The sequence below is a fragment of the Pelobates fuscus genome, chromosome 5, assembly GCF_036172605.1.
Source record: "Pelobates fuscus isolate aPelFus1 chromosome 5, aPelFus1.pri, whole genome shotgun sequence".
NCBI lineage: Eukaryota > Metazoa > Chordata > Amphibia > Anura > Pelobatidae > Pelobates > Pelobates fuscus.
In genome coordinates, this window is record NC_086321.1 from 150754160 (window position 1) to 150768744 (window position 14585).

Sequence of the window (14585 nt, forward strand, 5' to 3'; positions counted from 1 at the left end):
AGTACTGAAGGGGGGTTTTAAAAATACCCAGGAAAGAAAAGCCTTTGAAGCCAGAATGATTAAATGGTTTAACAGCAAGAATAGAGGACTAAATATTGATTTGGGATTCCTGTCCCACTACCAACACTTTACATGAACACTCTCCCAGCATTATCTTACTATTCTGTCATATGTACCAACACTTTAAAATGCATTCCTATATGTTTATTCTATCTATATACCAAGTACTATGTGTTAACCTATGCTTTCCCATACTCATATGCATGTATGCTTATATATATATTACTGTGCATTTATATTTGTGTATATGAGTTCATTTGCATGTATGTATATGTGTTTATGTATATGTACATGTGTTTATGCATTCACATATACACTTTTATGTGTGTGTGCATGTATAAAGTGTACCATCCTCTGCACTGTCTGCTTGTTTGTTTTTCTTTTCCCTATCTCCCCCCCTCACTCTCCTCTTCAGAAAGATATTTATGACCCTCTACAAAGATGGTGTCTATTTTCTACCAAACCTGGGTCTTATCTACACTCATGTCGCTTTAACCCCTGTATCACAACTCAACTTTGAATTCTATGTGTCGTCTTGCTCAGAAATGCTTCAGACTTGAGAAAGGGAGGTAATCCCGAAAGCTTGTCATTAAAAAAAATTCTGTTAGTCCAATAAAAAAGGTATTACAAGATACAAATTTTATCTGTTTTTTACATCTATATATATATATATATATATATATATATATATATATAATGAACTGCAATAATTTGCCCTCTAACCTGGTCGTTGAATGATCCTCTGTGCAACGAATATGTACAGAACTGACATTAGCCAACTTGGAACTCTTGTTCTGTGCTGGCTACTGACATACTAATGACATTGCTTGAGGTGGAGTTAAACCTCTGACCGCAATATAAATTATCTCAGTATGTGCATAGTTTATTGAAAAGCTTCACATACAAATGCTTATAGTAACTGTTTAAAGGGACACTAAAGTCACTAGAACAACTACAGCTTAATGTAGTGGTTTTGGGGAGTTTAATCGTGCACTGCAGACACTTTTACATTGCCCCCTAGGGACAACTCCAGTGGCCACTCCTCAGATGGCAACTGGTGGTGCTACCTGGGGCAGTGCTTTGCATGGAGAGCGCTGAACTTTCCTCATAGAGATGCATTGATTCATTGCATCTCGAGGAGGTGCCGATTGGCCAAGCTGGCATTTCGGCCCCGTCCCACCTCCTTGCCAATTTCAGCCAATACAATGCTTTCCCTATGGGAAAGCATTGGATTGGCCGAAATGATTTAATTCTGATGGAGGCGGATCGGATCGTGAGCAGGGCCAGCGCCTGTGGACCTGCACGGCGCTGGAAACAAGGTATGTTTTCCTACCTTTTTAACCCCTTAAGGACACATGACATGTGTGACATGTCATGATTCCCTTTTATTCCAGAAGTTTGGTCCTTAAGGGTTTAAAGAGGTTAAGGGGAGGCAAGCCACCTGAATGGTTGTATTAACACAATAGGGTCATAAATACATGTTTGTGCTCCTGACCCTATAGGGTATCCTTTAAGGTAAGCTATTTATTGTGTGTACAGATTTAACAATGGGATCAAGGACTTTTCCTGAACTTTGCATGTGTTTTTTTTTATAACATTTCACTGTGAAATAATGCATGTTATCTCTGCAGGCACAAGTTCAATTAACTTGGGTTAATGGAATGAATTTATCCCAAATTTTAATTTGGCATAAATATACAGCTTCATGCTATAGAACTACTCCATATTTCAAGCTGAATAATGGTTGCACTATAATGTATCTTGGCTAAAGTCTGTCTTTAGATAGATTTTTCATTTAAAAGCATTTTATTGAATGTAAAAATTCAGAATTCTATTTTTATTTTAAATCATTGATTTTTAGCCACCCTGATTTGTATACAAATCGAGAAGTGTGGGGAATTGAAAAGGGATTTGGTATGCAAAATATTTCCAACAATTGGCAACATTCTGTTATCATTTTAGTTGGAACACATGCTTGGTGAATAAAACCCCAAAATGCCTTTCTATGCCTATAAACCATGTTTGCCTCTTCATTTTTCAAGGAGCACAATTTCAATAAAGGCTTACATGTTGTTATGTTTATGCTTCATTCTGGAAGCATATAGTATGTTTGTCAATAACCAATAACATTTCACTCTTGCATTTATTTAATTAGATTATGGGTTGGATACCAGTTTGTGATCACTAGCAGAAATCATTCTGTGGAGGGGCACTGGGAGGTAGCGTATAAAGGTGAGAGCCATTTCTGACATTCTATTTTTAAAGTAGAAAAAAATTACATTTGTATTTTATTATTTATTCTGCATAATTTGGGAATAGCGGTGCATAAAAGGAAAATCTTCTTCTTAAATATATCTTCCGCCTAGATATGTGCTGTGAGCAAGGGCTTGCCTTTCAAACGTTCAGAACAACCAATAGGATATTGGTATTTTTTGCCAGATAGAAAACTCCCCACAGCTCAGCAATGTCAAAACATTGAAATATTATGTGAGCTGTTTAGTTTTCAATAACATTGCAACAAATGTAATATTAAATGCTTTTCACCTTTAACACAAAGTTAAAGTTTGATCAGGTGATTATTCCGTTTTTCATGGAACACTCAAGGCACCATCACAAATAAAATAGTTGTTCGAAGCAACATGTTAACTTCAGGGATTTTAAGTGGGCATGGTGCCAGAAGCCTTTATGTATGTTCAGTTTTAAACGCTGCAAATAACTCCTTAGAGGTCCGGGCTGGTTAATGACTGTTTTGGGCAAATGTTCATGCACAGCATGCTATTTATTAATTGAGAGTGGTCTCAGCCAATAAATGGCATCTGGATCGTAGTCTTGCTTCTGCAACTGCATAATGTGCCACAGATCCTGATGGGTATCCAGATTAAAGGGCATGCTGTTGCTACACGGTTTGCTCCATTACTGGAGAACCTTTCTAGGGTACTCCTGGCATCATGACCACTGCGGTGAACTGTATCATTTGTGATGCTTGCAGGTAATGCTTTACGTGCATTTGATATATTTTTTTGTTTCATATTTATGGTGTTATTTACACCCTGTTCAAATCGTTGTGCAGCCTTCTAGAGCAGTGCTTCCCAACCTTTTCTCTCCCAAGGCACACCTAAGCTCTTCACAGAATTTCACAGCACACGATATATATAAATAGGAGTAATAAAGTGCATACACAAAACCGTGTTACTTTTTCCCACATAACATGCCACAGGCAGTTTGCCCATCACACATATGCCAAGCCAGGTGCCCATTAATAAAGAACAGTAGGTTTACATATTAATAAATACCACAGTACGTTTGACCATTATTAATACCTTAGTAAGTTTGCCCATCAATAAATACCACAGTAAGTTTGGTGATATTTATTAAACAAACTGCACAATTAATAAATATTACAGTCAGTGTGCCCATTAATAAATACTACACTTAGTATGCCCATTAATAAATCTCACACTGATGCACACATTGACAAATATAGACATGCAGTCACAATGTGTGTTGGGCTGTGTGTATTTCTGATAATGTCTGGCATTGTCTACCTGTGTATGAGTCTGAGAATTTGTGTCTGACAGTGAGTATCCTTGTGTGTGAATGTACCGTATATACTCGAGTATAAGCCGAGTTTTTCAGCACATTTTTTGTGCTGAAAAACCCCAGCTCTGCTTATACTCGAGTCAATAGTCTGTATTATGGCAATTTGCATTGCCATAATACAGACAGGGGCTGTGGGGGCTGTGAGAGAGCGTTACTTACCTCTCCTGCAGCTCCTGTCAGCTCTCTCCTCCTCCGCGGCGGTCCGTTCAGCACCTCGGTCAGCTCCCAGTGTAAGTCTCGCGAGAGCCGTGGCTCTCGCGAGACTTACAGTGTGAGCTGACAGAAGAGCTGCACGGACGGCGCGGAGGAGGAGAGAGCTGACAGGAGCTGCAGGAGAGGTAAGTAACGCTCTCTCACAGCCCCCACAGCCCCCACTGAACTGCCAATGCTGGACCACCAGGGAAGGAGAGCCCCCCTCCCTGCCATATATCAAGCAGGGAGGGGGGACGAAAAAATAACTATAATAATAATATCAAAAATAATGAAATTAAATAAAAAAATAATTAGAAATAATAATATAAAAAAAATTAAAATAATTACAAAAATAAATAAAATTGCCCACCCCCCACCAAGGCTCTGCAACACACGCACACATACACACACACTGCACTCATGCACTCATACACACACACACTGCACTCATACACACACACACTGCACTCATACACACACACACACTGGAACATGGGGGGTGTTTGCACTCACCTGAACATGCTTAAATGGGGTGCTGCTGGGGGCCATATTATACAATAAACAATACACAAGATCCAGCGCACTCTCCTATCTACTAAACAGCAACTTCAATGTTGACAGATTGTATTAGTTTTTAAAAGTTTTTTTTTTTAAAAACACCTTATCTAGGCAAAAAATAATGGGGATTTAGTTACATTATACACACACACTGCACTCATACACACACACACACACACACACACTGCACTCATACACACACACACACACACACTGCACTCATACACACACACACACACACACTGCACTCATACACACACACACACACACACACTGCACTCATACGCACGCACACACACACACACACACACTGCACTCATACGCACACACACACACACACACACTGCACTCATACGCACGCACACACACACACACACACTGCACTCATACGCACACACACACACACACACTGCACTCATACGCACACGCTGCATTCATACTCACACACTGTAAATAAATATTCAATTGATATATTTTTTTTAGGATCTAATTTTATTTAGAAATTTACTAGTAGCTGCTGCATTTCCCACCCTAGTCTTATACTCGAGTCAATAAGTTTTCCCAGTTTTTTGGGGTAAAATTAGGGGCCTCGGCTTATATTCCGGTCGGCTTATACTCGAGTATATACGGTACATCTCTCTGAGCAATGGACACATTTTTGCTTTACTGTGCTGCCATTTTTAACATGTAGTACTTTTTTGTTTTATTAAGCAAAACTAAAGAAATCTATTTTCCTAGTCATAATCTCCACTGAGTAACATAGTACAAGTCCTGCATTTTCTTATTTGCCATTGCATCACCAGTTTCCCTGCATTTGCTTTTCAGGTCCACTGAATATTTAATTTATTTAATAGGTTCTTCAGAGGTATTTTTACCTCCAGTACCCATCTTTGGAACTGCAATGTCTGAAAATGAGAATATTCTATGTGCTCAACTACAGTGTTTCCATTTGCCATCTCTGCGGCACCATGGCCTTCATAGCTGGTATGCTGAGAACTGCTATGAAAAGTCCTCCTTCCTTTGCAAACGCAGTAAGTAGGAACTGTTGGTATTTAGGAGTTTAGAAACTGATAATCATATTTAAAACTCACTTTGGCAGACTAAATATGCATTATTGTTTGCTCCATTAGTACAATTATTAATCACTGTTAATACGTGGGAGCATAATTACTGGGCTGCCTGCTTTTGCATTAGTGCTGTCCATTGTTACTAGGCATTTTAGGAAATCTGAAAAGCGAAGTGACTATGACTTTGTCATAAATCAAAGTTTATATATTTGTAGTAAATTTGTTATGTGACTATTTATCGGACAGTGTTAATATGGACACTGTTCTTAAGGAGCACTCCTATCCCATGACGGCTTTAGCTCACTGACGTTGTTAAAGGGAGCTTGATGTCTGTGCACACAGTCTTACCCTCTTAAACTTTTTTCCAGCACTTTGACCATTTAATCCTCCATTTGGTCCTCCGGCGTCTGACAAAGCAGCTCCCTGGCTGCTGCTTCTGTTGCCGCAGGGTCCAAAAGATTTTGTCAGGGGGACCGAGGTAGACTGAGAAATAATAGTATAGGGAACTTTATTTTTAATTCACAATTGTAGGATGAAAGGCCATCTATTATTAGTAGTGTATTTAGTTGGAAATATACTAAACATTTAGTCAGCTTTATCAACTGTACAGAAAATGAATGCTACGCTGAACTATATAATGTACTGCTAAAGATAAAACCACTGGTCATGGAGTTCAGTAAAGGACGTCATAAGGGAAGTGTGAAGTCTCCTGTCATGTGTAAAAAAAAACAAAAAAAACATTCACATTGATTAGTCACAGAGTACACTAGAAAGAAGCTGTGTAACTGAAATCTGATACTGCCATTGTGAAACTTAGTGTTGGGTTTATCTGGGTCATAATGTATACTAAAGGTTGTGAGTATGTGCACTGTTTGATCATGGATTACAATAGATGGAAATACTTTATTTATTTTCCAGGTCAGACATGTATTGACATCAAGGATAACATTGTGGATGAGGGTTATTACTTCACACCAAAGGGTGATGACCCATGCCTAAGCTGCACGTGTGGCAATGGTGAACCAGAAATGTGTGTAGCTGCCCTGTGCGAGCGACCACAAGGCTGTCAACAATATCGCAAAGATCCCAAGGAGTGCTGTAATTTCACATGTCTTGATCCAGGTAAACGGAGTGGAGCTTGTATGGTTTGTTAATCTGTTCCAATCTGTGAACTGTTCGAGAAAATTGGTAGAAAAAGCTGTTTCTGATGCTAGCTAACTTCCTTAGTATTATTATAGGGAAGTAAAGCTTACATAAACTATGGCCCTTCATCTCCATGGCAGAGCAGTACATATAAAATAAAATCTCTGTTCAGCCACTGCAATTCTGTTTGCTCTAGTCAATATTAGCCTGCTTCTTTTACAGCTTGGTTGGCCAACTCTCTAATAAGTTGCAGAGTGGTGTTTATTTTTTAGACTTGTGCACAGTGGAAAAAAAATTGTGTATCTGCATAGTTATTTCCCAAAATGCAAAAACATTTCAGGCTAAGACCAAGTTTGGCTATGCTTTGGCTTAATTTTCCCGAACTTTGTTTATATAATTGCATTCTTAACAAAATTCAGGCAACTGATTATTTTTATTTAATTTTTTTAACCTGTCACTCATTGCTGGTGAGTGAGGGGTTGAAAATGGAAGTGGCGGTGATATTCATTTAAAAAAAAAAAAAAAATGCCCCCCCCCCAAGTCCTTAGCGTGCCCCACTCATCCCTATAAAATAAAATCGGAGATTGCTTGCAATCTCAGTTAAAGCACAAAGCATAAGACAGCATATATTTAGTCAACATTTTAAAGTTCTGCTGTACTAGCCATGCCATATATTAGGCAAGTGTGAAGAAGTAATTTTTTTTAAGGCAAAGTGTACATTTATTCCACGCCTACCTAAATCTCAGTATTGTATATATTTATATACCTGTCTATTAACTGGCCAGTACAGAAATGGAGGCAGCCTCAAGAGTTCTGCAGACCAAAGCATTGCTTTCAGTCTGGAGGGGTGAAGAGTCGGACATATTCTGTGCAGTGTGAAACTGATATCGTTGTGTTTTTATGGCAGAAAAGATTTAATTATTTGCGAACAAGAGCACTAGACTTTAAGACCAATTTGAATATACAGAAACAGTAACAGAATATTTGCACAATAACTGCTTCATTTTATTTTGTTTTGTAGATGGAAACAGCCTGTTTGATTCCATGGCAAGTGGCATGCGCCTGATCGTGAGTTGCATCTCCTCCTTTCTTATACTCTCACTTCTGCTTTTCATGGTGCATCGTCTGAGACAGAGGCGCAGGGAACGCATAGAGTCTCTAATTGGAGCAAACCGTAAGAACGCTTTATCCATATCCTTCTAATACTTTTTTTTGTCCCTGTTTTGTTCTTCATGACACTTAATTGTCTAAAGTGCAGTAACTGCTTATCTTCAATTAACATTTCCCATATTAGCAATGGTGCTATGCAAATATATAACTATTGCTGTATGTGATATCAGTGTCATGACAGTCATCCAAAAGTAAAAGTAAAGAATGGAATTTAAAAAAAAAAATAAAAAAAAAAAAATGTACATTTCCATTTACGCTTAGCTGGCCGAGCATTTTTAAAATTATTTGCCTCATATTGAATGTGATAATCAGAATCGTGCCCTTTCTTCAGAACATATGACCATGGGAATCCATTTATTGCCTACATTTTACACTTGTCATTGGTTCCATGAAAGATATAGAGTGATGTAGAGTTACTGGTTTTAATTACTTACCTGGAGTATGCCAGGCCATGGTCAGCTTGCAAGAGTTTCCAGCTCAGGAGGTTGTGCCCAGTGGACCCCAGGTAAGTTGTCAAACTGCTCAGTTTTACAACTTAACCTGGGAAGACACCACAACCACTACTGTGGGCTCTAGTGGTTATGATGCATGAAATGTTCATTTAACAGCCAAATACAACTTCAGAAATTAAGTAATTGTATATATTCTTATAAAATAAATATAAATTAAAATATATTTAATCCCCACTTGAGTAATGAACCTCAAAATCCACAGTCCCTCTAGTAATGTTTTCTATTGTATAACTTCAAACAAATGCTTTTCTAATTATCTACCATTTGCTCTAGTTTAGCTTTACCAATAAATATCCTTAAAGGTTTAGCCAATTTAGGAAATAAAGTTAGTACCTAATCATCTTAATTTAGTGGCCTTTACAATCTTTTGTAGTATTTTATAGTTTTGACACGTCTTTTGATACTGCCGTTTTGTTCTGTATAATACACCATTTTAATGGTGTGGGTTTTACTTTTTTGTTGTTTTTTACACACACTGGCTTAGCTATCTGATCCTACATGACTAACATCCCATTGCTCCACATTGTAGTTCATCACTTCAACCTGGGCCGGAGGATGCCAGGATTTGACTATGGACCTGATGGATTTGGCACTGGTCTCACACCTCTTCACCTGTCAGATGATGGTGAGGGTGGAGCCTTCCACTTTCATGAGCCACCTCCTCCCTATACAGCTTACAAGTACTCTGACATCCAACATCCAGATGATCCTCCTCCTCCCTATGAAGCATCAATTAGCCCAGATATCATTTTGTGCTCAACACCTGGTAAGTTGAATTTCTCTCAGCATGCAGATAACCTGCTCTCATAGCAGACGGCCCCCAGCTTAAAGGAATACTCTAAGCACAAACTATTTTAGCTTAATGAAGTAGTATTGGTCTGTTCATCATGCCTAATGTAAATTCTGTGCATAGTTTACATTTGTCATTAGTGCTCACTCAGAGCCTGCAAGGGGAAGCTTGTGTTTCCTCTCCCGCATCCATATCCCATTTGGTATTTTTTTTTTTTTTGGTTGATTATTCATTTACTAAAAATGAATGCTACAGCTTGAATAAAAGTTGATTTCAAGACGCTGATCACACATTGCTTTTGATGTAACGTATTCAGTGGATTTGGGCTGTGCAACAACACATCATAATTAAGACATGTTTGTGGGAAAAAATATCAATATATACAAAGAAGGGATTGCACTTGTGTTAGAATGTAATTTCTACTGCAAAAAGGTTCTCCAGACAGCTGTGATAAAAGCCACATGCTCCCTTCTTTCACATGTCATTAGTCCTTGGTCTTCCTACGTGACTTTCTCTTCCTCCACATGTCAACTTTTCACTTTTCTTTTGTTTTTCCTTTCTTCCTGCACATGTGTATCTTTTACGTGTTCCTAGGGTGCATTGTACATACTTTTTCCCTCTCTCTTATACTAACCTACATCTGTAATTTGTTCATCTTAATTAACGTTTGGATTTTTTTTTTTTTTTTAACCTCTCCAAACAGACCAAGTGACTCATCAGTCTGCAGTTCTGGGACAGCTTTCCACTGCAAGCAGCAGTAATGCCTCATCGCCCCAAACCACTGAGGAACCACTGCCTCAGACAGTACCACTTGTTCAGCCTCCAGGTGATGCAGAAGACTCTGAAGATGGCAGCACCTCCCTGCTGGTTCCACCCAATACCCTCCAGAGTGAAGCTTTCTCTAGTGATGGTCAAAGGTGTCTGTCACCCAGCAGCTGTTCTCTCAACACTGTTGTGTAAAAAAACAAACAAAACAAAAACACAACACAACTAGACTTGACTGCTCCTAGGAGCAGCACGTAACCAGTGACCACTATAAAGCTAACTGCCCTCCTGAAGGGATGTGAAACACTGACCATTTTCAGACAAGCGTCTAAAACTCACATTCTTAGCCTAAACTAATATTTTTCTTTATTGCCCTTTTGCTACCTAAGGTGTCTGCGCCAGTTGCAAAGCTCCTCTGGCAGCTCAGGTGGTTAACAGGCAAGTCTCGCCTTGTCTTGAAATGAAAATGATTTATATCATGTAAATAATACATTTCGAGCTCTGCACTTTCTCCATTCCCCCTTAAAGAGAGATGATATGTGTGTGTGTGTGTGTGTGTGTGAGCGAGCTAGCTTTGTTCCTTGACCACTGATGAAACCTTGCCATCAACAATGCTGCCATTGGCTGAACCTCTAGGAGATGTAAAGGCTATGGGAATAGCAAAGCTCCACTGAGTGAAGTCTGCTCAGATGGCACATCATCCAGTAACTGTTCTCCTTACATTTTGTGAAGAAGAAGAAGAAGAAGAAAAAAGCCAGCACTATCATCCTTGGCTGGTCTTGGGAGTAGCACATAAATAGTGACTGCTATAATGATTACTGAACCTTTTTGAAGGGAAATGAAACACTAACCACTTTCTGACAAGCTTCCATAAAACACACACATGCTTAGCCTAGACTAATATTTTTTTCTTTATTACCCTTTCCTTACCCACGTTGTCTACACCAAGTTGCAAAGCTCTACTGGCAGCAAAGGTGTTTTAACAGACATGTCTCACCTTGTCTTGAAATAAAAGGAAGTGATTTATATCATGTAAATACTACTTTTCAAGTGCTGCACTTTCTCCATTCCCCCTTAGAGAGAGAGAATGTGTGTGTGTGTGTGTGTAAGTGAGAGCGAGCTTTAGGGGAAAAAAAGTGTGTGTGGGGAGGGGGGGGGGGGGGCGCAATGTCTCTCATATCTTTTTGTACAATATTTGGGACTGTATTTTGCTTTTTTTAGTTTTCCTGAGGTATGTAACATGCAATAATCAAGCAAGACATGTTGCAGTGGAACCCTCTACAATACTGAAAATTTAGCTCCAGCAGGATTTAATGAAGAAAACAATCATCAGGAATATCATTAATATAGACTCTCTTGTGTGGACATTAAAAGTTTGCTCTTAGTCTGCGCTGTTGAATCTTTCACAGTTAAGGAGTATTGTGTACTGCCCTTTTCTCCCCTTGCCTCCTTTCTTCCCTGGACATTGTTTGACCATTGTGAGACCATTATTAGTATGTGTGCTGAGTAGGTGGATTTTGATCTAGAATTTGTGAGTTGTAGATAATCTCTACTATTGGGACCAGGAACTGTTATTATTTAAGCTCTTTCTTGAAGGTAGAGAAGACTCCATATTTTATATGTGCCCTCCAGCTCTGAATAGACTTTATGCACCTCAATTTAGCATCCCCATGCAGGCCTTGCACAGGTGAAAACCAGCTGTGTCTGCGTACTAAATACAAAAGCAGGGTGATGGTTAACCCTCACTATATGGGATGTTTGAGTGTGGCACTGCAGATCATATAAGAAATAAAAGGGAAAGTGGTTTAGAGGAAGCATGTTATAAGATACTCTGGGCAAAGACTTACCAGCAATATATATGTTTGCAGAGTCTATGTGCATTTTTTCATTTTCCAATAGGCATTCATTTTAGAAAATTTGCAGAAAATCCATGCATAGGATAAAAATTATATTCCTATGGCCAATGTGTAATTTGATTTTGTAAATAGACTAATGTTTAGAGTTAATTTTGAGTAGATGTTTTTTTTTGCCTTGAAGTCTTAACAAAGTTTACATACAGTAAATTTTTAAAGTGATATCATTGTCTTTTCTTTTTAGGAAAACTTGGTATGTGTGTATAAATTTCTCTTCAGAAACCATTGAACAGTTGGGTGGTTAAAATGTAAATGTTGGGGGATTATAGCTCCATCTCAAATTAAATGCGAGTAATATGGTTTCACTGATTGCTTATCTGCTTCTGGTGTTGCCATTTTAGTAATATATGATAACATTCCAACTGCAAGTAACCTGATCAGTGTATACTTATCAGGCTTTACCATGAGCACACACAAACCTTTAACCCATAAACTATTATAAAGAAAGCAAGCTTTGCATAAGATAAATCTAAAAAATAAAAAAAAACACAAATCCTATTTCTATCTTCCTTACATATTATTTTATTTTATGATGTTTTTTTATAACCTATTCTTATATGGTCATTGCTAGTGCAGAATTCATATTGATATAGAAACTGTGCTGTGCTCTAAGTGGATACACAGGAAAACGCAGTGTGTGAGAATGGAGTTTTCAAGTATTAAAAGCACAGTTAAAGAAAATATAAGGCAATAGACACCGGGTGACCTGCACTCCCAGTTTTAGGAGATGTACCTCTTTATTGTAAATGGAAAAATTTAAAATTGTGATCTAATAGAGATAAGAAACATCACCTCAGTAACTTCTAAAGTTAATTAATTTTGATTTATGCTAAAACTCTAGCTCTATTATTATGGTCATTCAAACTTTATTTTTTATATCAAATTCTGTTTGTATTCTAAAGTTTTTAGAGTTGGATGGAAAGATTATGAAAACCGTTTGATCTACAGCTTTGTGCAGATTTGGGTTTCTTTTGTTATGGTGTACAGCATTGTCCTTTAAATATTTCCTCTGAACCCCTCCAAAAGACCTTTTATTTTAGGATATTTCAACTACTGTATTCATATCTCTGATAGTGAGGTAGAAGATTATTAACTTGGCTATGTTAATCGAAAGCTATCTAAAAACCGTAACATGAGGACATGTTTGCAAAAAGTTTTAAGGCACTTTACTTCTTACAGGGATTTTTATTTTAACTGTCTGTATCTGAATGCTTGTTTCTATACACTGCTGCAGGACAGTTAAAGTGAAAGCCTGGGAAATATTGTATTGTGCCTACCTCCATAAATCTAGAGTTTTTATCCATCTGTATTGACCTGCTGTCATATTCAAACATTTGAGAGAGCTAAGTATCCACTTTCATTTAAATACAGAGTCTTTGTTTTTTTCAGATGTGTGGTTAAGAAATAGGGATAAGGAAATTTCTTGTGAATCTGTTTGTGTTTTTTGCCCCCTTCCCACCCCCCCCCCCCTCACACACACACACACACACACACAAACACACACTTATATTTTCTTCTTAATAATTTATGAAAATACCAAAATAATGACCCCATTAATTCAAATGACAGATTGGTGAGCATCTGTATTGTATGTATATTTCCATCATGGATCAAGATTTCTTTTTTTTTTTCCCCATTTCTTTAGCGGGCACAACTTGTGTAATGGAATACTCGCCTATATCTAGTTAAAAAATGTTTTTAACAGTAAATATAATCTATGGCCTACTAATTTAAGCCTGAAATGGTTATACACAAGTGCATTAAAGCCAGCATGTCATTATCCTTTAAAAATGCCTGTTTGATGTCAAAATTCCCTAACAGTATTGGAGCATTATCATTGTCACAATTTAGTGCATATATTCCTAAATGTATTGCCCCGGTTTGACTTTCTAGGTAATTTAGAGAACTCTGTAATCTATTGTCCTATCACTAATGCATTAATGACTTTGCCAACAAAAGGCTTTAACCCCTTAAGGACACATGACGTGTGTGACATGTCATGATTCCCCTTTATTCCAGAAGTTTGGTCCTTTAAGGTGTTAAAAATGTATTGCAGGCATCTACTCTGGTCCCAAAATTTGCAAACACTTGTGTTCTTGACATGACTGCTGTTTCTCTGCCAATCCCCAATCTTTGTGACTTAATCTTACCTGTAGCTGTATGTACATACTCGGATTTCATGTAGAGATTTAAACTTGATGCTGTATCTTTCAGGACCTGTGAATTTTAATTTCATATTTTTTGTTTTGTTCATTTTAGTTTGACTTTACACTAAATCTACTGGCTTTCTTTTCCTCATGTTACCGTGAGAAACATTTCATTCTGATGCCAAAATAAAACTATTATGTAAAACGTGGTCTGTGATTGAGCATAGTAACTGCTGTGTTTTTCCGTTTCTGATTGTGGCTTGCTTCTACTGTGCTTCAAAAGTAATAATGTTGGATTTGGGTGTGACTGTAGCCCATATGATTGCAAACTATGAGTCAACTAAGGCAAACGTGTCGCCATTTTTAAAAATGTTTTTAAATTCTACAGTCATAGAGTAAAATTTGTAAAAACGTTGGTGGTACAATGGTATAGTACCGTCCTGGGAAACACTGGGTAGGGAGAGGAGCTATACAGGATATGGCAATAAAGTGCAAAGTAGAGGATAGAACAGATTGTGGGCAATGAATACAGTAGTAAAATCTAGGGATCGACCGATATTGTTTTTTTAGGGCCGATACCGATACCGATACCTATAACCTGTGAACTTTCAGGCCGATAGCCGATAACTTGCCGATATTCTGTACATTTACCATTTTGAAAAAATAAA

The 14585-nt window shown here is 37.9% G+C and overlaps 1 protein-coding gene across 4 annotated transcripts in view; it reads left to right on the forward strand.

Annotated features, from left to right (window-relative positions):
- DGCR2 (DiGeorge syndrome critical region gene 2) overlaps positions 1–13561 on the forward strand; it is a 79309-nt gene extending 65748 nt beyond the window's left edge. For all 4 annotated transcript variants that reach the window (XM_063454483.1, XM_063454484.1, XM_063454485.1 and 1 more), the window contains 6 exons: positions 2216–2292; positions 5265–5441; positions 6396–6599; positions 7642–7794; positions 8832–9068; positions 9796–13561. In XM_063454483.1, coding sequence (XP_063310553.1) covers positions 2216–2292; positions 5265–5441; positions 6396–6599; positions 7642–7794; positions 8832–9068; positions 9796–10052 — 1105 coding nt within the window. In that variant the 3' untranslated portion in view covers positions 10053–13561. The remainder of the gene's footprint in view (positions 1–2215; positions 2293–5264; positions 5442–6395; positions 6600–7641; positions 7795–8831; positions 9069–9795) is intronic.
- Positions 13562–14585: the final 1024 nt, after the last annotated feature.